Raw genomic sequence first — 22640 nt, 5'->3', positions numbered from 1 at the left:
TACACAAATAAAAAGAAGGCTTCTTTTGAGAATAAAGGTATATTATCAGCATTTTAGAAACATAGAAATACAAAATGTACTCAGATTTCTTCTAAGAGCTCATCTACTCCTTAAGATGAACAACTGCAGTAAGTGTTATTTTTTTGTCTCTCTATTAGAGTGTGGCTGAGCTGGAACAGAAATGGCAGAATGAGGTAGATGACGCCATGCATGGGAAGCTGGAGAACAATGTGCCATTCTTTTATGATTATCACTTCAATGAGGTAAGTGGTGCGGCTGCCGCGTGTGCTCGTGCTTCATGCTGCTCTCAATCAAACATGTTCATCCTTTTCCTCCGCTTTGTTTAGAGCAAGATGAAAGAACTAGAACTTCTGTGTTCAATGAAAGAAGTTTCTTTTGATGGAAGTGATCTTGAGAACGTGGTCCTGGCGTTAAGGTTAGTAGCTGGCCGTGGAGTGTACCATTTAGGCAAGGTACATAAAAGATGGGTAACTTTAAGCAGCTGTAGAATTTCAGTGAGTTCCAAAAGTAGGTATGCTGGGTTAAAGTTGCGTACATCCATAAAAACTTTTTGAATTAGGCACTTGAATCTCATTGTACCTTGCGATGCTTAATGATGTGAAACAGAAGCTGGTGCTAAATGTTTTGAAAGCGTTTTATGTCTAATTCCATTAAAGGCTGGTAGACCTGTAGAAAGAAAACGATCTTTGGGGGCAGGAACGTTCAGATGAAGTTCTAATGAGGGATGCAAATACTTTAAAACTTAATTTTCTTGTCTGTCTACCAGTTAAGTTAAATTGATTAAATTGTTAGAAACATTTGTGCTAAATATATTTAGTACCTACAGCTATGAGTACTTACTAACAAATTGCTTGGTTATTTCTTTAATTTTTTTCTGCTTTCTACTTTGTTGGCATAGAATAGATTGATGCTATATGTCTTCTTTAAAATAACCTTTCTCACAGTAACACTTTATTTCAGAAGGCGTTAAAACATAATTGAGCTTGCTTCTTTTATTTTTCTTTCATAATCTTAGGGAGAAGTTTTTTCAAGAGGTGAATTCACTGATACAGAAGACCTCTCATCCCCTAGCAAAAACAAAAACATTAGTTAAGAGCTTGATGAACAGAGCAGAGCTGTTATTACATGTCACTATTGCAGCACAGTCTGGTATCACAAGAAGTATATCTGGTACCCCTGCAGAGACTCCAGGTACAGATCTCATTACCAGCATTGTACTTTTTTTTTCTAAAGATAGAATTTATTCCTTTTCTCTTACTTTCCCTCTTTTACTTAAATGAAAATGAAACGTTTTTTATTTTTAGTTTTTCAAATTAAAGAAATTCTTACACTGTAAATGAAGTTGAGTCTTTTTTTCTGGTTGCCATAATGATGGTAAATTAAGGTCTGAGTAATAATATGTGGAATTTAAACTTTAGTCTCCTGAATTATTGGGAAAAAATGCTTAACCTAATCAAAACAAAACTAACTTGAAACGATACCTGCAAACAGCAAAGTCCTCAAAACTGAGTTGCAAGTTCTTGCTTAGACTGTGTTTTCCCCACCCTAAGTTATAGCTTTCACTGGAATGTCCACAGTGATTTTAAAAACAGTTTGTAAATAACCTCCTGCACCAGAAGTGACATCCTTTCCTATTGTATGAAATTGCAGCCTGTAAATCGGCATCTGAAACAAAAGTGATATCTCATGCAGTCCGCCAGCCCGTCTTCCTTCGCAGTATGTCAGCACCATCTGACTTAGAAATGATTGGTAACGAAGATATCGAGTTTGCTAGATCAAGTCAAAGGTATACAAGGGTTTATTCCACTAAGCTGCTTTACAGTAATGTGGCCTGTGTTGTTAAAATCATCATTAACTTTGCAGGCATAGCGCTTTTTTTGGTGTTTGGAACAGCTTACTGCTGCCAGCTGTAATTATCCTATATTGTCATAGGCGCCGCCACGTTACCAGCCACAGAAGCAGCTCTTTCACTCTTCTCCAGTCACTGACCATTGAGGACAGCAGAGATAAACCCACATACAGTGTCTTACTGGGGCAACTGTTTGCTTTCATTGGAACAAACCCTGACCAAGCGGTATGTCACTTGAAACGTGCTAAATCGTTACATTTTCAATTTTTCACAAAGAAGGGAGGTGTCTTGCTTGTGTCGCATTAACAAAAACCAAACAAAATCTCCTAGGTATCCAGCAGCAGTTTCCTGCTGGCTGCTCAGACGAGGTGGCGGCGTGGGAATACAAGGAAGCAAGCCCTGGTGCACATGAGAGAGTTGCTGACGGCAGCTGTTCGCGTTGGTGGTGTGACGCATCTCGTAGGCCCAGTGACCATGGTACTTCAGGGGGGACCAAGGTTTGTTTATTTCTTGGAAAATAATGAAATGGATTGGTCTCTGTAGAAGATAGCAAATGGCTTTGCCCAAAGAAAAACGGTGAGAAGTGACTAGCTTTGAGGGCTCAAGTTTGATGAACAAAGCTTGCAACAACCGGTTTGGCCCTTGTGGGGTAAAAAGGCAGAAACTTCTAAGAAATGCTTTTATTTGGCAGCAGATGAACTTTCCTTTCATACTGGGGTGACGTGTCCACAGATATGTATATATATACACGACTTAATTCTAAATTCATGTTAATAGAGGTATTAGTGGTGGATTTAGCGGATACTGTCATCTAAGCTTGGTAGATATTTTGTAAGTATTTTGTTTGTAGTCAAATTTCAGTCATGTCTGTGGTAAAACTACTGTACTATCTTGTTTACATAGGCTTCATATTAAAGCAGTTTTGCTTCTAAATCTTCCTTGAGTAACTGCTAATATGTGCTGATTTTTTTTTTTTAAGCTATATTTGGAAGTTTGTTCATTTTACTTAACCTAGAAAGCCTACCATTTCAAATCTCTTAACTACCAACAGAATTGAAGAGCTCACGTGTGGCGGGATGGTGGAACAAGTCCAGGAAGCTTTTGGAGAGACTATGACGTCTGTGGTCTCGCTGTGTGCTCGCTACCCCATTGCTTGTGCGAATAGCATTGGCCTCTTATGCACTATACCTTACACAAGGTATGAAAGTATTTCTTCCAGAAAGTGAAGGAGGGAATCCGTAGCAATCCTCGTTAGGTTTTGCCTTAAGGAGAAGCATTACATAGTATAAATATACCCCCTTTATTCATAATGAGGAGTATCTGAGAAAATCCTGTTAAATTTTCTCAGAATACAGAATTTCATCTGGGGAGGACAAGGGAGGCACAGAACTGTCTTTCTGCAAATTGAAGTAATGAACTGCTGAGTTAACAGCAAGCTCTGGATTTTCATTGTGTCTGTTGTTAGTGACTGAAAAGTTATTGAAGTAAATTCTGGATTTCTCTTCCCATGCAGGAGCGAAGAGAAGTGTTTGGTACGTAGTGGCCTGGTACAACTTATGGACCGGCTTTGCAGTTTAAGCAGCCAGACAGAATCCAGTTCGAATGAAAAACAGACTAAGAAACAGAAGGTGGCCACCATGGCTTGGGCTGCCTTCCAGGTGCTAGCCAATCGCTGTGTGGAATGGGAGAAAGAAGAAGGTAGGAACACTGCCGAGTATATTTGTACTGTGTACTTCAGAACTGCCTGAGTCTCTGAGAAGTGGTATAAATGTGTTTAAAGTAAGGCATTCATTCACCGTGACTTCAGTACTGTGGGGGTTCTTTAGAACACACAAGTGGATACCAAAATAAGTTGATTTTCTTCTTGGTTTTATTTTTTAATTCTAGCTTTTTTCCTTCTTTATGGGAGTGCAGATAATTTCAAGTCTGCCACTTGGTTCTGTCTAGAGATAACCAGAGAACCTGCAGACCCTGGGTTACCACTTACGCATTTCTCCTGTGATAGGATTCACCCATAACATACATAAACGTACAGATGTGTGGCTATGGGCTAATGGGACATAGATACTGTATCAGGTTTTATTTTTATTTAAAGACATTTTATCTATAAAAGTTTTTCTATAGCAAAACAAAAATATTTTTTATGGTTTTCAGCTTATGGGTAAGGAATTTGTAGATGCGTACGTTCATTTTTGTTAATTATAGTTGTGTATTCTTGCATTGCCTTTAAAGGTGGTTCAACAGAAGCTGTTCATTCTGGTCTGGCTCGTCAGGTCTCCAGCCTTCTTACCAACCATCTCGCACGAGCTACGGAGTGTTGTGGTAATCAAGCTGCAGGAAATGATGCTCTTCAAGATGTTCTCAGTCTTCTTAATGACCTGTCAAGGTACTAGGCCTTTGCCTCTGAAGTATTATTTTTTTTTTTCTATGCATGAAAGCAGGTGGGGGTCCTTATGGGGATTTTTTTACAGTAGTGAAGATAAGGTAACCTCCAAAATCATTCTGAAACTTGATTGTAAACTGACACTTACTCGATCTTAGTGTCTAATCAGTGCTATCAGGTTATGTAACAATTGATGCAGTCAAGGTTTTGTAGGACACTGAAATTTTTTTAAATTACATCTTGTAAATAATAAATTCATTTGTTTTTAATTCCAAGAGAATCATTAAACAATCGATTTACTTTTTTTTTCTAATAGCAATTACCTGGGGTTTTTTTTCCCCTTTCAGGAGCCATATAGGTAAAGCAATCCTGAGCCAGCCAGCCTGTGTGTCCAAGCTTCTGTCGCTTCTCTTGGATCAGCGTCCTTCTCCAAAGTTGGTCCTTATAATCCTCCAATTGTGTCGTGCTGCACTGCCTCTCATGAGCGTTGAGGACTGTGGAAACGTGGAGTTGCCTCCCTGGAGCTACTCAGTACCTTCTCTGAACAGTGAACAGGATGATCCCAGTGACCCAGCCTCCAAGATTGCCTCTCTGCTGTTGGCAAAGCTGGCAGATTACGTAGTACCAGGTACCAGCCTCTTTTTGGTGTCATGCTCATTTGAGAAATTGCCAAGCAAGACGTGTAGCTTCAAGGAGCTTTTCTATTGACAGAAAGCTCAAGTAGGAAAAGGTATATGATATGTCAGTGTTGAAAGATAGGATATTTCTGTGACTTCCTATCTGCCTCTTAATTTAACTGTTCTCAGGCTAAGGAGCGTGTCACAGTGATGTTTTAGATGCATCTCAGGTGTGTTAGTGTTAGGGCAAGAAAGTTTGTTGATGGCATTCATGGTTGTGTGTTTTTCTTTGTTTGTTTTCCTTTCTACTTCAAGGATGCCAGACAGTTCTTTCTCCAACTGCCTCTGAGCCGGATACTACTTTGGCAAAAGCCAGCCCTAAAAATTCCATAAAAGGTGATAAAGATCCTGGAGAAGAAAGCGAGGCAGTGGATGGTAAACTTTCTATTTTTATTCATAAACGAGAAGACCAGTCATCCCATGAAGTCCTTCAGCCATTACTAAGGTAATCTTAACTCACTGCATTGGAATTAGCAACCAATTTAGCTAATTCAATTTCTCTTCTTTTTTTACTGCTATAGCTGTAGAAAAACGCATCCTAGACATACTAGTAAACGGGAAAGCTAAATGTCTTCCCAGGTTGTTGTGTTTACTGGCAAAATAATAAGATAATGCAAAAATGGTTTACAGGGCTGATGCTTAACATACTGTTACCTGGCTAAAAATGCATACCACTGTACTGAATTTGTGGTGAGGCAGCAGCACAAGGAATCTAAATCCCAATGCTTCCTGGACTTGTCCGTTTTGTAGAAGACAACTTAGCAATGATGAGAGCAGCAAAGCTGAAACAGAGCAGAGTGTGCAGATGTATAAAAGGAGGAGGGGGATATGAAGCGTGACATTTTGGTTTTGGCTTGCTTACCAGCCGTGTAAGCCACTAGCAAAGGAATGTAAAAACATCTTAATCTGTCTGAAAACAATCACCTGAAAAATTAGCTACTTAAATGATACATTCAATTTTTCTGAAGGAGTATCTTGTTATGGTTTTACAGACTATGTAGGGCTAACAAATAGAACTATCAAAGCAAAATGGCTTTAAAAGCATAGCTTTTAATAATGCATACGCTGGGTAATACTTTGCTGTTACAGCTTCTTTAGTATTCTTAGTACCCACCTGGATTTTGAGATCTCTGAATGTCAATCAGCCAACGTTATCACCTCTTGCATTTTGTACTATTTGTTTCATCTTCCCCCACTCCAAGTTGGTTTTTAACCCATGCCCTAAAAACAATTGTAAAAAGTAGAGCTTTTGGGGGTTCTTAGGTGAAAGGTTAAACTCGGAGCCCTCAGGCATTTGTGTTCAGTAAAAGCCAATTTCATAATACTTCTTTTTGAGGAGGGGAAGGGTTAAATTGCTCTGCAAATAACTATATTCGACGGTATTAAATTCCTCTTGTGCAGTGCAATTGGGTATGTCCTTAACTATCAAGTATTTCTATTATTGTTAAGCGATTCAGTTGCAAGGGTTGCTTTCAAATAATTTAAAAACATGCATAATACATTAAATTGGACTGTATAGTTCAGCTGTTTTTTCCACCAATGAAAACAAAGCTAATGTGTTTTGTTTTCACTGTAATAGTAGCTCAGAAGGTCGTCCATTCCGACTAGGAACTGGAGCCAATATGGAGAAAGTAGTGAAAATGGATCGAGACATGACAAAAGTAAGAAAAGGAATAACTAAAGAACTATTCAACATCGTAAAAATGGGTGGCCAGTCAGAATTCTCGGTTGTTACTGATGTTAAATCCCCTTTGTTAAATGTTTAATTTGCAGAACTGTTCAGAAAGATAACTTTATATGTAGCATTAGCATTATATAGTTACTGATGTAAATACAGGAATAAATGAGGAAAAAGAATTTCAGCTAAGGCTTCTTCTAACTGTTGTAGGTCATGTTTAAGCCCCTTTAATAATTCTTTCCTGAAGCGTTTAATGCATGTTGATAGTATGATTTTTAAACCACACATTTAAATTGAATTTTCCTGTATATTTTCAGTCATGTTCTTGAGTATTTGCACCAGAAATATTCATGTGTGGCTTTTTGATCACAGAAGAGAAACTATACTGTTAAGCTAAGAATGGAATATTAAAGGCAATGAATCCACATTGATCTCCGATCTCTTTGTAGATAAGAAAAAGCAACAGAAAGAATTTGTCTTATGACTGTGACTAATACATACAGGGGGATGTTTTGATGTGTTCTTGGTACTTTTACATATGCAGAGGGAGGAGAGTTAAATGCATCGCATAGTGTGGCCAAATAGATCTAACATTAGTATTTGTCTTATATGGCAATTTTATTGTCAGAGTGGCTGCTGCGAAGTTATTACAGAAGAAGCTGCTGCAGCTCTTCGAAAGGCAACTAAGTGGGCACAGTCCGGTCTAATAGTTAGTGTTGGGCCTCCCATAGAAACCGTCAATCCAGAAACTACTAGTGGGTTGTCCACTGGGGACAAAAAGAAGACTGCCCAAACATCTATTTGCAGAGAGAGGAATTCTGAGCTTGCCAGGTGGGTCGCCTCGATTCTGTCTTGATTCTGCTTTTCTGTATACCAGTATTTGTGGTGCTCTAGAAAGTAACCTGGGCTTTCATAAAACTCCTTTTTGTGCTGTATGTTGTTGTTGACAATTGAAGCTCCTTCTCCTTCTCTTGTTTTGAAGTGAGCGGGTAAATTGCTTTCTTTTGTATAGGACGGATCCTGTGAGGCCGTTCATTAGTGGTCACGTTGCAAACAGCATGGCAGCAGAGGTGATCGCTTTGCTGCATAGCTTGTTGATGGCACCAGAATCAAATGCAGCTCAAATATGGACAACAACTGCTGAAAAAGTAAGCAGACAGAAGCTTAAGTATTGAATTCTACACCAAGCATGTACTGAGTGGTTAAGAGAGCTTAATTATTAGCAGTTTCCTGAGCTACTCCTTTCCAATTTGCTACTTCCAACACTTCAAACCGGGATGTTTAACTGCACAGAAGCAGCACTTTGTAGTAGACGGTATCTATCTAACATCTTAGGGTGGAATAAATAATCAAAAATTATCCAGTGTTAAAAAATGCGTTGTCATTCTCTAATTCACCTGTCATTCTTTTCAGTGATTAATAATGCTGTTTGTTTAGGGAGTTATCTTACCTTTGCTGGGTAGTTATTCTACCTTTGCTATTCAGTCCTCTTTGCCATGAGGAGGGTCTAAAGTGTTGGCTGGAAAGCACAGCATGTTGCCTTTATGTTCCTCTGAATCGTGTAGCACCTAATCTGTTGCTGAGGCTAAATCCTTGAGCGAAGGCTTTTGCTAAGATTATATATGTAACTGTGATTCTAAAAGTTATTAGGGAACGGAGCTGGCTTTGATGGTGTTCACACTTCAGAGAACTTAGAATATTCTGAGTTATATAATTCTCTTCAAGAACAAAAATAATTCTTCTGAGACTCTGTGTGGGCTGGAGGCTTGGGGCGCTGTTTTTTGTTTGAATTGTGCTTTGAAGTCGTTCTCTGGTATTTTTGCTTCTGTCTTCAGGTTCTGTCTCGGGCTCTGATGTACATTCCACAACTTGGGAAGTATGCAGAGAGTATTTTGGAGAATGGGAGTAGCAGTGGAAGGAAACTTGCTAAACTTCAAAGAATTGCTCGGCAGGCAGTAGCTGCCCTTTGTGCTCTGGGTGGCTTTAAAGAGACGATTAAAATAGGTTCTGAAGTGCAGGTAATTCAGCGCCATATACATTTTATATCTTAAATGAGACATGACGCAGTGTGACGATTGCCTGCGAGCGTGAAGCGGTTGCAATAACGCTTGTGGAGACTGCTATTCTGTGTCATTCCTGTTTCCTAAAATACCCAGCTCTAATTGTGTGTTGAGTTGGTGTGTGGTGGTAAACACTCGGTGTTTCTTGTTTGTAAAGCCTTAAATCTTATGCAGACCTTCTTTGGTTGTAGGTTTTAGGTAAAGGAATAGCGGGAAGCATTGGAGTTGTGGCATCTATTAATGAACAAGAAGGTATAGCAACGGTCAAATTTCCACCTACCAGTATAGACAGTAGAAAGACCTCACAAGCGTCAGACACATTAACTATTCCATTATCTAGGCTCTGTGTTCCAAGATCTGAGGTACGGTAGTTTTAAGAATCCAATATTAAGTATAATAGCAATTATTTTTTTTTTTTTTGTCACAGCATACTGGCAATTAATCTACAGCATGTAAAAAGCCTGTTTCATTCTTGATTAATGATTATTTGTAAAGTTTGCCTCATTGTTTTAAACATATCTTAACAATATCTATATTTAAGTTCTCATTCAAGTAACATGGATGTTCATCTTTTGGTGCTTAAAGATGTTCCATTGCATACTGTGGTGGTGGTTTTGGTTTTGTTTCTTTTTTCTTTTTTTTGACTGATGTTTGGTGCTGGTTTTGTGATAGTACAAAATGAGAATTAACTCCAGGTAATAAAACGCCCTCATTTCTTAGAAACTAACTACTTGAATTTAACTTTTTACCGTGCCCCCCCACCATCAGGCATTGCCTCTTCATAAACTGTCCATTACTGAGAAGGTAGTACAGGCAGTCCAGTCCATGTTGCTTCCTCAGGAGGGAAGTCTATCTATTCACACCTCACTTCCTGCAACAGGAGATGGCTCAACTCCAGTAATGGCAGTGGTCCGGCTTCTTGCTGAAATAAGAACCAGGTGAGTCGTCGGTTTTTGTGCAGCACCTCAGTCTGTTTTGATACCATACACAAATGTTCAAGAATGTTGCGTGGGTTCTTGCTTTCTTCCTCTGTGGGTATTGACATAGGACAGCAGGGGACAATGCGAAAATTCTGGTTTGCTTCCTTAAGTACATGTGCTGTCTAGATGTTAAAACGAGCACCAAAAATAAAGTGCCCCCTGTAACACTGACAATGCATTGAGCAGATGCTTCATATAAGTAAACGTTATGAAGTTGGGGAAAGCTGTCATTGTGGAAGTTCCAACAGATAGCCAAGCAGCCAGACAAAGAAATAGATCAGTCGGTGTGCTGTCTTTTAAAATAGTCTTGAATTCAGTACGTGTAAAGACAGCTTTGAATTCAGCATACGCTTTTGTAACGCTTTAAACGTATTATTTTTCCATTAAGAGCATGCCTGGTGATGGCTCAGCTGTTAGAAGACAGCTCATTCTGTGAAGAATTCATTCAACAGTGTCCAGCTGCTGTAGAAGTTCTTAATTTGGTAGCGCAGGAGTGCAGCCCTGGTAGGTATTCAACATGTTCTTGCAGCTTCATTGTTGTGTTCAGTTCAGAGACATAACAGCTTCTGCAACCATTTCAGTCTTTTGTCCTCCAGCTACTTAGTTTGATAGGTAGCACGGTACAGCATGTCTTGTCATAGCTGCAGAGCTGTTAACGTGAGAGTAGCTAATAATCCGACTAAATAATTTCAGACATTAGGTATAAAGTTTAGGCTGGAACATGATTGCACTCTGCATTACAGAAGATGCAAGTCCTGGGATTAGCTCTCTACCACGGTGCTTCTGAACCCTCTCCACTTTTCTTGCTTCCACTGTAACCTGCTTTGTATTCCTTGACATTGCCATTTATATGTTTTCTTTTTGACATTTTTGCTGTTTTTCACAATGCTTTCTTATATTCCTTATCATTGAGCTCTTGATTTTCTTCCCTCTTGTTTAAAGATAAGCAATGGGCCCAGCAGAAGTCTTAGTTCAAGGGCAGGTTTTAGGAACACGTCAGAGCCTTTCATTGGAGAAAAAGTGGCTGAAGTTGAAGGATGTTAGGGTAGGAACCAAGTGGATTTCAGTACGATCTCCAGTGTAAAAGGGGATGTACTGATCTTTTTTGACAGTAGGCATAAATTCCTTTGACTTCCTGCTTTTGCTGGGTCATAAACTTGCTCACTGAAACAAACTTTATATCTTAATTAACATAACAATGTCTTTGCTAACCAAATATAAATGAAACAGGAGGAAAACAATTGCTTGTATACATTTAGATTTTGTCCTTAATTTTGTTGATGCGTAAGTGAGACTATTTGATCCGATCACATTAAAATGCAAATGTCATATTCATTTCTGTTTACCAGTGTTAAGATTGCATTGTTGGACTCGAGTAACTAGACTTGCTTGGAACCTCGTGACTTGGTTTGGTTTGTTGTTACAGGGGAGAGGCTCCTCGTTGTAGAAATGCAGTGTGAAAGGTTACGAATGTTGTATCGTGACTGTGCTCGACCTCCTCCTCCTCCACTCCAAGCAGACAGAAGACAGGTGAGCAGAGAAACAGTGCTGAGCCTTCTGCCCCTTGCAAATGAAACCAGCCACTGAGTGCCGAGGGTCTGCCTGTGGTGGTGGAGCCAAACTGGTTGGATTCTTATTTAAACGTTTCATTTAATGTGAATTTCTGTAATGGGATGTGATTTGTTGTGGTTGCAGTTGTGGTAGTTGTATGTGTTGTATTAAATGTGTACTTCATAGAAGAATGTGTCATTGGATTTCAGTAATTCAGTAATTTCAACTGTAATTGTTAGAATAAAATGCTCTCTTCCTGTTTGTAGCCCAAAGAAATCACTTGGAGCCCATCAAGAGTGTTTCCCCCTGTGCGAGCATGCATGTTTTCATCACATCTCACAGCTGTGACCTTTTTGGCTGATCCTAGCGCAGGTGGGGGACTTCCTCGGGGCACATTTATCTATGCCACTTCACCAGTTCCAGTACAGGTAAGAACACGCAACTGTACAACAGTTTGTGTCACTTAATATTCAATAGGGCATGAAAAGAAAAAGAAAATTTTCTATTTTACCTATGTTTTGTAAATAATTTTTAAAAAATTGTTATTTCTAGGCACCATCATTCTACTGGGAAATTGAAGTAGTTTCCTATGGAGATACAGATGATGACACTGGACCAATAGTTTCATTCGGATTTGCTACAGAAGCCGAAAAACGGGATGGTGCTTGGACAAACCCAGTGGGCACCTGTCTTTTTCACAAGTATGTTGGAGATGTACATCAAAAATCATGGTCTTGCTCAGTACACTTGTAAGCTCCTTAGGGAGGAGTATTGTGAGCACATTGTAGTGGCCAACACGTACATTTAAATTGAAATGTCAAAAATGATGAACTCTAATATCTCCTTACCAAAATAAGGAGACTTGAGTTGCCTTTTATCAGTATCACAGCTACGTAGACTTGAGCTGGTAACGAGTTTTAATCATTATTTGTTTCAGTGCTCTTTTTAATTTTCTTCTTGTGTTACTTCTCAGCAATGGGCGAGCAGTGCATTACAACGGCTCCAGCTTGCTACAGTGGAAGAGTGTTAGATTGGATGTGACTCTTTCTCCTGGTATGTAAGAGTGCAGTTAATGTGCTTATCTGGTGAACCAGAAAATCCTCTAAATGTAAGAGAAATAGTGTATGAGAAAGCAGATCAAATCGATGTTGTTCTTCTGATGATTTTATTTTTCTACAGGTGATGTAGCAGGAATTGGATGGGAAAGAACAGAAGGAACTCCACCCCCTCCAGGGCAGCCAGCTAAAGGCAGAGTTTATTTTACGTATTGTGGGCAACGACTTGGGCCATATCTAGAAGATGTCTCTGGTGGAATGTGGCCAGTTGTCCACATTCAGAAAAAGGCAAGTTTTTAACAGAAATATGTTGTTTGATACATATTCTTTCAGAAACACTAAAAACGTATAGAAATATTGAGCTTGCTTACCTACCTATAAAAAAAATAGAGTGATAGTTTTTACCTTTATGGAGTTAGATTGAGGTATTCCATTACCCTTCTTAGCCACAAATGTTTTGCCATCATTCTGAACTTTTTCTGCCCATTAGGACACTAGTGTGCAGCTGGCGGGATGCCATGGCATTATTCTGTGCTAGTAGCCCTTCTATTAGTATTCCTTCTCAGCAGCGACCTTGCTTCAAAATATACTAGCCAAGTATGCTGTATCTTGAAGCTAGAAAAAAATGCAAGTTCAAAGTTTGTGTTTAGAAGCTTAATGCTTTCCCTGTTGCATCCAGTTTTATAGCCAGAGATGCTGGGAAAACTGTATGGCACGGAGATGTGGTCAGCTTATCCCTTTGGCTGAGTTTTTTAAAAAGAGCAAAGAGAAGGATCAAAACAACCCACAACTCATCTTGATGCTTTTATGTTCATCTTCTTTCAGAACACAAAAGTCCGTGCTAACTTTGGATCTCGCCAATTTGCCTATGCTGAAGGACAGGCTCACAGGAATGCTGCTGATCTGTGTATTGACCTAGCTGAAGAAATAAGTGCCAACTTTGAAGCGTTGCCTTTTGCCATGGCTTCTGATAGCGATAATGATGCTGGCACCAGCATAGCTTCTGATCCTGGCACCCATGGACCTCCTTGTAGAATTGCTGCTGTTGCTACGGCTCAACAACGTAAAGTGATGATTAACATTTTTTAAAAAAACTCTTTCAGGAGAAATTACAGTCCATTAAACAGATTTAAGCACACCCTGGCTGCAGTCCCTGGGTACTGTTTATTTAAGTAAAGCAGTACAACAAGCCTTGTCAAATACATGCTTACTTGGTTTTTAGACAAGGTAATTAAAAAAAAAAAATAAAATCTTACTTTAGTCTTCGTTTGTATGGATGCACAATTTATTCTTGATTACTGCAACTGCGATGAGAAATTATCTTATTAGGGCTTTGAATACAAGAAGATATTATAGTTGATTGACTCAAATAATTGGTTACGCTATGTCAAAATGCATTACATTTCCATAGACTGATTGGAGACTGTGGAATGCAAAAACCTCATGGAATATTTTTGCATGCCTTCTAGTGCCTTACGATCTCATTATTTCCGTATGCGTTTTGCAGAGTATGACAGTGACACATCCTGCCACTATAAAATGGAACTAAGCTATGAGAACTTTATCACATCGGGCCCCGATCCTCATCCCCCTCCTATTGCAGATGATGAAAGTGACGATGATGACGACGATGATATTCCCCGGGTGAGGAACATGGCAAGCTCTGCCTGCTATAACTTGGAGCCTAAATACAGATATTGTAATTCAGATTTTTAAGTTTTGCCACACAAGGGTTTTCCCTGCTTCCTTAAGGAAAATATAGCTGTTGTTAACGTTTCTTTCTTCTTGGTGTTCTAAATGACTTTTGTCTTTGTAGGAGGATCACTATGCCCTCTTGGTTAAAGCCTGGGAAACTAAAGTTTTCCCTACAATTAGAAGAAGATTCCGTAATGAGGCTGAGAGGAAGTCTGGGTTGGATCAGATTAAAGGAGCTTTACAGTTAGGTATGGCTATGTTTATGTCGACGCATGTTGTTTTTATATGATGTGCAATAAGGATGATGATAACACTTGTGTTTCTTATGTTTTACTGTTTTCAGGGCTGGAAAATTTAAATTAAAAAAACTCACTTGCTGTTTTCGTCAAGTACTTAGAATTTGTTTTGTCGTTATGGTTTTTCTTTAATGCTTTGACTTAAGTTGGGCTATTTAAATAGGGAAAACGGTTTTAGAAATAGCGGCAGAATTTGTTGTGCTGTTGTGATGTGGATACAGAAATACTTTGGCATAATAGTTTGGGAAGAAATTATCTACGTTTGACAGTTTTCTGTCTGACTCTGCAAAACTTCTGAGAAACACTTCAATAAGGAGGGATCTGTAAATGAATACAGTTCTGGTAAGACAGCCTTTTTGTGGGAACGTCACAGCAAGAGCAAAGAGAATTCTGAGCTGTAATGAGAAACATACAGGTGTCTCAGGAAAGCTCCACTCCCTATCTATCAGCCTGACTGAAAGAATATTTAAGTAATTAGATAGCTTATCTGCTTAGGGTGTTAGTAAGAATGAGAACTTATTTCAAGTGGCTTGGGAAAATAACTAGCGCTGTCTTTTGTCTACCAGGAATGGTTGATATAGCACGACAAACTGTAGAATTCCTCTACGAGGAAAATGGTGGCATCCCGAGGGACCTCTACCTTCCTACTATCGAGGATATCAAAGATGAAGCAAACAAATTTACAATTGATAAAGTACGAAAAGGTAAGGTCAGCAAAAAGTATGTTGAGGGGAAAATAAAAGCTAAGGGGCTCTAATGCTTGGGATCTACTGTATTAATTGTCAGGCTGAGGAAAATGCTGTAGCTTAAAAAATTTTGTTATCCTGTTCTGTCCAGGTCTCACAGTGGTGACTCGCTCTCCTGACAGTAACAACGTTACCAGTAGTGCTGTGGGAACAGCTTTGCCCAAATTTGCTATTCGTGGGATGCTGAAGACATTTGGTCTTCACGGTGTCGTTCTGGATGTTGATTCAGTGAGTAAAGATACATTGGGAGGGCTTTTAATGCATCAGCATCACACGTCTGAGAGCAAATATGTTTAAGTGTACTAAACTGCTGGAATGCTGATTTGATTCTCTTTTTGAAGGAAAAAACGATCGTCATTACTGCGTTTATTGACAGTCTTGTTTTTGGTGTTCCAGGTAAATGAACTGGTACAAGTAGAGACGTATCTCAGAAGTGAAGGAGTTCTGGTAAGATACTGGTATCCCATTGACATGTTAGAAAGGCCACCTGCTGGTTATAGGAGGACTGCAACAAATGGATTGGTTACCCTGGATAATACCAATATCCAAATTCACAGGTAAAAAAAGACATGTAGTTAGAAAGCATTTGTATTATCTGACTTGATCTAAAGCATTTCCTATAGTACAATTATTTACTGCAACCTTGTTTTGAGTAGCGGTAGGCTTCCAAATCTTACTGTAATTGTTGGATTAAAGCTGAGAAAAATTCATTGAATCTTCATGTTTTAATGGGTAGTGAGGGTTTGATTTTATTTTATTTTTTGTAATAAAGGAAATTGGTTATAATTGTCTTGTTGGAAGGATTTTACTTAGTCGTGTGAAAGTGTTTTTATACATGCTGGTGTAACGGGTGCCTTCCCTGAAGCTGAGGTTTCTTGTACCTTCAATCGGTTGCGCTCTCAAAGCTCGAGAGCTCTTGACTGACTTTGGAGAGTTGGCTTCTAATTCAGGTGCCTTAATTTGGTACCAGAATTAAATGGGCTGAGTGCTACCTTAAGTGAATAAGAAAGATTTTGGTCTACCCGAACCTTTTAAATAAGAATAAATTAGGCATATATATGTTTGGATTCAGGGGCAGGTTGCTGGATATGTCTTACTTTAAGTATGGTGAAGCAATTTTATGTTTTGATGTTTGTGTTTTCTAGAGAGCTTTTGCGAAGTGAAGCTTCTCTGGCCAAGCTATACTGCCGCATGGCTCTCCTCAATATTTTTGCCCCCAAATCTCCGCATATGTTTACTCGTCTGTTTCATATTCCTGCTATCCGTGATATCACTCTGGAACACCTGCAGTTGCTATCCAACCAACTTCTTGCACCACCTCTTCCTGGTAAACATTGGTTTTCATCACAGCTCTTTTTTGGTACAATAGTTTTCTGGGGACAAAAAAAAAAAAAAACGAACAATTAATTTGGGACTTATTGATTTATTAGTTAAGAACGATGGGTTTGGAAAAAATATCTCAATGGACTCCTGACCTCAGTGATAGGGTACTAAACGGAAGTTCTTGCTAATGATCTAATTACAAGTGTGCAAGAGAGTTCAGAGGCCCTCCGAAGGCTCCATTCAGTGTGCTTCTGTCCCTTTGTCATCGGTCATCTTCTGTTTGTGGGGGGAGGTATCCATATGGGATCCTTGTAAGGAATTGAGAATGTTTGATAGTTTGAATCCAGGGTAGTAAAACTAAATGCCAGTTGGGTCTCAATTTTCAAAATTCAACTCTTCTTCATTTCACAAAGTGGTTTGTCCTTTTCCTACTGGAATCACAGATCTGATTAGAGAATGTATGTGCTGAATCATGGAAAAGAATCTTTGGCTAATTCAAGTGAGTGTTAACAAAGATAATTATCATGACAAAGCTATTCTGCATGCAAAGAAACGTGTGTAATGTGTCTGGAGCATAAGGAGGAAGTAGGAAGTGCTAAATAGAGCCTATTAATAACTGAAAGTAATTATTTACCATTGGAAAGAGTCCTGTTCCGTCCTCCAGTTGCTTTGAAACTTGACTACCTCTAACAGATGCCGCATTGTAAAATATCCTCTTGCAGAGTACAGCACTACTTTGCATGGCTTTAAGATAATTTTACAAGCTTTTATTTAGTTTTCCTTTTTAAAATATGTTTTATTAAGTCCTGCTTAACACATACAGTTTCCAAACCAGCATTTTAGTGAATTGCCCGCTCCTTTGTGCACTGCACTGTCTTTCTTTGACTTCTCCCATTGGCTCCAGAATAACAGCCATGAGATGTCGGGGTTTGTGGCCCACTCGGGGCCACCCAAAAGCTATCTTGTTCATATATGGGGAAAGCTTGAGAACAGATAAAGCTGCTTTCACCTCATCTAGAATGAGGGGGGACAAGAGCACTTCTGGTCGCTTGTCCTCATTGCACTTATGCAGTAAATTGATATATACCTGCCATGGGACAAATTGATATGCCTGCCATGGGACAAAATGAGGCAGCTGTGAACCCACAGCTCTGTGTACGTGTGGCAGGCCTCCTTAAGGGTTGGCTTAAGGCAGGTGAAGAATACAGCTGGCATTTAGAGCGCCATCCCATCTGCAACCACCATTTCAGGGGTGTGAGTTTGGTCTTGGGAGGATCCTTTCTACTGCTGACACTTGGGAGGAGGTCTGTACTTGCTCAGGAGTGATTACAAGTAGGGGCTTGTAATCTTCTAAGCGTTTTAAAACTTCTCTTTCCACTGTCTGTTTCACAGGCTACGTGAACATGTTGAAGCGGTCTCCAAATGTGTCTTACCTTACTTGTTGTTACAGATGGAACGATCAGTTCAAGTTCTATTCTTTTGGCCCAGTCCCTGCAACACTGCGTCCATTCCCAGAACTGTGCTGCCACAGACCTCTTCTACCAGGGCAATTCCCAAGCCATCAGAGAGTGGCTCACTGTTGCAATTACTCGGACGCTGCATCAAGGAGAGGAGAGTCTGTTAGACCTCACTAAACAGATCTGCTCCTTTTTGCAGGTAAAAAACGTAGTAATGTTTTATGAGCAGTGTTGTTTTTCTTTCTGAGGAGCCTTTGTTTTATGTGTGATTCTAACTTCAATAACACTGTCCGTCACACTGAATTGTTTCTCTGGATGGGTTGTATTCCTATTCTGATCACAGTGAGCACGCTGAAAACACAAGCAATAGCAATACTCTGGTTTGTGTTAAAATGAAGTGGCCTCACATTATATCATTATTTACAATGCTATATTTTATTTGAAAAAAGAAGAGGGAGGTGATTTGCTGCTGCTGCTGCTTGGGGGCTTTCATTATGAAATGCTATGTTACAGACGGCACCAGAACAGTTTCCTGCTGAAGAATTCCCAATTTCAGAATCCAAAGTCAATATGGATGTTAATTTTCCTGGGGCTGCATTTGTAATTGTGTCCTGTAAGGAAAGTCAGTCTGGATTCCGCAAAGAGTAAGTAATTGAGGAGCCAAGAGTGGCAAAGATTGAAGATGTGCTGCTGAGCCTCTGTGAATCTTGAGTATGTAGGTGCTCATTTTCTAGATTTTTCTCTTCTTGGAGACTCGTTTTGTGGGTGGTGGGATAAATAACCAGAGTGTTTAGTCTTTCTGTGATTGGGTTGGGATTTCTAGAAGCTAGCTACGGTCTAACTGAACTGCTCTTGCTCTCTTATTAGTTCATCCCTGTATAAAGCTCCTTGGGCTCGAGTGCTTGTCTACGGACTTGGGCATAAAGTTAAAAGGAATGGTCAGTTGAACCTAATTGAAGCAGTGTGCTATCCTCGAGATGCCTCTCCAACCAACACAGGCCTAACGCCTCCCCCAACAACCAATCAGTACCCTTCGGTGATCACCCCTACGGACAAGGTCCACATCAAACTAGGTAAAAAAAAAAAACCAAACAAATAAAAACCAAACAAAAAAAAACCCAAACAAACAATCAAAATTCTTTAACTGTGTTCTCAGAAGTGAGACGAGCATCATCGTTGCCTTTGTAGGAGCTTCCTATATTGTCTCCAGTCCTACCACTGGTTATGACAGTATTTTTGTACTAGGTATTAAGAAATGTATCCTAGAAGAAATATGCCATCATTCTTAACCAGACAGACATGGTTTTATAAACATTGGAAGCCATCTGGCTATGATTTTGTTAGTTCTGTTAAATTCTGTTAGTTCTGTTGTCTTCTGATTTTTGTCTTCCAGGAGTTCACAAAGCAGTGTTTTTGACTATTTCTGCAGTGCTCAAGTTGATGTTATTGCTATTTGAGGTGCTGTGTTGCAGATGGAGTTTGGAGATTGCTTTTTTTTTTTTTGCTTTTGTGGCTGATTGTAGGGTTCTTTAATATGCAGAGTAGTATATATGCAGTATAGTAATACATCGGTCATCCCAGCTTCTCAAGCAAGAGCAATCATTAATATTCCTTCCAGCCCAAGGGGGAGACGGTGTGATTTACTTAGAGCAGTGAAGGTGACTGAGCTGCAGGAAGCTCTTAAAGCTTTCCATTGGAGGTCCTCAAGTTCCTTTGAACTACAGCATCTCTGATGTTATTCTCAATACTGATCAGACATATCGTACTACAAATAAATGGTTTTGTGAAAGTCCTATATGTATTTAGATATCTACAGGCTAAAAATAGTTCTATTTCATGTGTCATGTAAACAAAATGTTATCTGTAGTTTATAACCATAGATTGTATCAACTTACCATTATAGGTAAACATTCCTATTGGTGTATTACAAGGTACTTAATAGGGAAAATTCTCACTTGGCATAAATTTAGCCTCAAAAAAATCCTAAAAGATATGTTACTACTTTTATTTTACAAATGCCTAGAGTCATTGTAAGTATTTTCTTTGACCTTTTTCCTTAGGAGTATCTCCTCCTCCTGGAGCTGTGTTGGTCTTGCATTCTCTTCCCCTGGAATTCCCCCTGGCAATGGCATTCACAGAACAGCTGTTAACTTGGAAGTTGGAAGATGGGGATGGAAAATCAGAAGACGAACTGGATACTATTCCTGCTTCAGTTCTCTTGCAAGTAGTGGAATTTTTAGGTGAGAATGCAGTATTTACTTACTAATGTGCACCAATAATGTGCTGGCTCAGATGGAGAGTTTCAGGAAAAAAAGAAAAATTGGAATCACAAAGTATTTCTGAGCTCTTCCATTGTATTGAAATTTTCTTCAAACTCCAGAAATTTTCTGTTGATACATACTTCTTGGAATAGCCTTCCTGTCTGTCTTACTGCTGACACTGTCGTGGTACTGAAACAGCTATTGAAACAACCTTTTCTCGTCCCTTTTTTTTTTTTAATGTTACTGTTGCAAGTCATGTAATAAAGCTACTAGCAGTGGAATACTGCTGACTCCCATGTCTTGCCTCCCACACAGGGAACTTTCTCTGGACAACTGACATGGCAGCATGTGTGAAGGAATTAATATTTCATCTCTTGGCCGAGTTACTTCGCAAAATTCACAGTCTGGAGCAGAAAAAAAATCCAGCAGGATTGTCATCGTCTATTGCCCTTCAACTAAATCCCTGTCTAGCTATGCTCATGGCCCTGCAGTCAGAACTTCACAAGTTGTACGATGAAGAAACGCAAAACTGGGTGTCTGGAAACGCATGTGGTGGTTCTGGTGTTGGAGTGGCTGACCAAGGAAGATTTTCGACATACTTTCATGCTCTGATGGAAGTCTGTCTTGCTGTAGCAGAAGTAACCTTGCCTATCAACATGAGCGTAACAGCTAATGTGATGTCTTCAACAAGTGCCCCAAATCTTAGTGACTCTTCATCCTCGTCTTCGTCTTCTCCAGGACAGACACCACAGAGTCCAAGCTTGCTGTCAAAGAGGAAAAAAGTCAAAATGAAGCGGGAAAAGACATCATCTTCTGGCAAACGGTCTTCATCCAGAGCAGCCGAAACAGATGCTGCGATCCTCAGCATAGGAGGAAGCAAGCCTGAGGATATGTTATGGTTTCATAGAGCACTGACTCTGCTTATAATTCTCAGGCACCTAACTAAAAAGGATCCACAAGGGTTGGGTGTGACAAACGATGCTGTGGCAGATGCGTGTCAAGCACTGGTGGGTCCCACAGCTCACAGCCGCTTGCTTGTCATTTCTGGAATCCCAACTCACTTGGAGGAGAGTACTGTCAGAAATGCAATCCGAAAGGCATGTAATGCACATGGTGGAGTCTTCAAAGATGAGATCTACATCCCTTTGCAGGAGGAGGATCCCAAAAAAATCAAGGACAAAGCAGAAGGAGGAGAATGCAGAACTGAACTGGAAAAACCAACTGTTTCCAGTAGTGCTGACAGTTTGGATATCAGCAGCTCTAGCAGTGTCACACCTGCCATGAGTGTTAGTGCTTCAGCGTCCACAAGCCAGGCTTCCCTCTGCAGCTCGCAGGGTATATCTCGGACCGTTAGTGATATCTCAGTTGACCAGTTTCAAGCCGGACTGGAACTGGCCATCCCACCAGGATTGCTAGAACCACATGTTGTTTCCAGCCAGGAGAGTTTGGATCTTTCACACTGCAGTACTGGAAGCCTTGGTAGCCTGGGCAGCCTTGGGGAACCACTTGACAATGTGGAAACCGCGTCTGTGTCCGATGTTGGATCGATGTACACGGTCACATCTCTGGACAACCAGCCACTGCTGTCACGGCCAATCAAAGGTTTTGCTGTAGTGGAGGTAAGAGCCTTCAATCAGGAGAGAGTGTCTTTTGGGTCAGTTTTTTCTGGAAGAATGAGATCTTATTCTAGTAACTCTTTTTTAACCTCTGGCTTTGAGAAATACGGCACGTTTCGTGGCTTGTGTGTAACACCACGATCTGACTGCTAATGAAAAAGTGTGCTGTATGTTTCCTTCGGTAAAGACTCTGCTTGACTGAGGCCACAACTTGAATAATGGAGAGTTAAAGGTACCGCTAGACAGGTGTAGCACAGCATAGGTCACGGGTGCAGAATAAAGGTATAGTCAGTGTGCACAGGATGGCTGAGGAACACAGAACTTTATTCTCCGTTGACTTTCTCTGTATCATTCTCTTATGACCTCTTCTCCCTGGTGACAAGTGATAGGATGACAGGAAATGGGTTTAAGTTATGTCAGGGAAGGTTTAGATTGAATATTAGGAAACACTTCTTCGCTGAAAAGGTTTTTAAACATTGGAATAGGCTGCCCGGGGAGGTGGTGGATTCACCATCCCTGGAGGTGTTTAAAAAAAGGGTAGATGTGGTACTTGGGGTCATGGTTTAGAAGTGTGTTTTTTCAGGGTAGGTTAATGGTTGGACTTGATGATCTTAAAGGTCCCTTCCAACCTCAGCAATTCTATGATTCACAGTCTTGGAAGCATTCACTGTCTCTCAAAGGACAGAGGGGACCTAATAGTGGGGTTATCAAATAGCAATTTTATACCAAAAGGAAGTCCTCTTGCATGTTGCAAGTTGTAGAGCTCATTGCCCCAAGGTGCTGCAGAAGCCAAGAGTATAAATGAATTCATAAGGGATTAACTTCATGGAGGATGTGCAAAATGGTAGCTATTAAGCACAGCAGTCAATGCAGCCTTCAACTTAGGAAATCTTTAAACTGCTGATTTCTGGAGGCCGAGCGAATATGTAAAGGAAAAGGTCTGTTCATTTCTTCTTTCATGTAACTTTCTTCAAAGATTTGCTACTGGCCAT

The 22640-nt window shown here is 39.9% G+C and overlaps 1 protein-coding gene across 1 annotated transcript in view; it reads left to right on the top strand.

Moving 5' to 3' along the window:
• Positions 1–22640, top strand: part of HECTD4 (HECT domain E3 ubiquitin protein ligase 4) — a gene marked incomplete at its 5' end in the record, with an annotated part of 75712 nt that overhangs the window by 38806 nt on the left and 14266 nt on the right. Inside the window, 35 exons of the mRNA XM_082491434.1 lie at positions 159–263; positions 348–436; positions 1037–1212; positions 1672–1807; positions 1954–2095; positions 2201–2367; positions 2922–3068; positions 3384–3568; positions 4103–4256; positions 4601–4881; positions 5186–5375; positions 6510–6591; positions 7237–7439; positions 7621–7756; positions 8444–8626; positions 8860–9030; positions 9437–9606; positions 10037–10152; positions 11075–11178; positions 11466–11627; positions 11752–11900; positions 12173–12252; positions 12379–12542; positions 13080–13317; positions 13762–13898; positions 14071–14197; positions 14812–14949; positions 15083–15219; positions 15388–15548; positions 16137–16318; positions 17765–17970; positions 18285–18415; positions 18639–18844; positions 19832–20011; positions 20348–21651. Of these exons, the coding sequence (XP_082347560.1) occupies positions 159–263; positions 348–436; positions 1037–1212; positions 1672–1807; positions 1954–2095; positions 2201–2367; positions 2922–3068; positions 3384–3568; positions 4103–4256; positions 4601–4881; positions 5186–5375; positions 6510–6591; positions 7237–7439; positions 7621–7756; positions 8444–8626; positions 8860–9030; positions 9437–9606; positions 10037–10152; positions 11075–11178; positions 11466–11627; positions 11752–11900; positions 12173–12252; positions 12379–12542; positions 13080–13317; positions 13762–13898; positions 14071–14197; positions 14812–14949; positions 15083–15219; positions 15388–15548; positions 16137–16318; positions 17765–17970; positions 18285–18415; positions 18639–18844; positions 19832–20011; positions 20348–21651 (6639 nt within the window). The remainder of the gene's footprint in view (positions 1–158; positions 264–347; positions 437–1036; positions 1213–1671; positions 1808–1953; positions 2096–2200; positions 2368–2921; positions 3069–3383; positions 3569–4102; positions 4257–4600; positions 4882–5185; positions 5376–6509; positions 6592–7236; positions 7440–7620; positions 7757–8443; positions 8627–8859; positions 9031–9436; positions 9607–10036; positions 10153–11074; positions 11179–11465; positions 11628–11751; positions 11901–12172; positions 12253–12378; positions 12543–13079; positions 13318–13761; positions 13899–14070; positions 14198–14811; positions 14950–15082; positions 15220–15387; positions 15549–16136; positions 16319–17764; positions 17971–18284; positions 18416–18638; positions 18845–19831; positions 20012–20347; positions 21652–22640) is intronic.

Source organism: Vanellus vanellus, assembly GCF_965231255.1.
Source record: "Vanellus vanellus genome assembly, chromosome: 16".
Taxonomy (NCBI): domain Eukaryota; kingdom Metazoa; phylum Chordata; class Aves; order Charadriiformes; family Charadriidae; genus Vanellus; species Vanellus vanellus.
The sequence above is the reverse complement of the archived record's forward strand: the minus strand, read 5'-3'. Positions and strand labels throughout refer to the sequence as shown.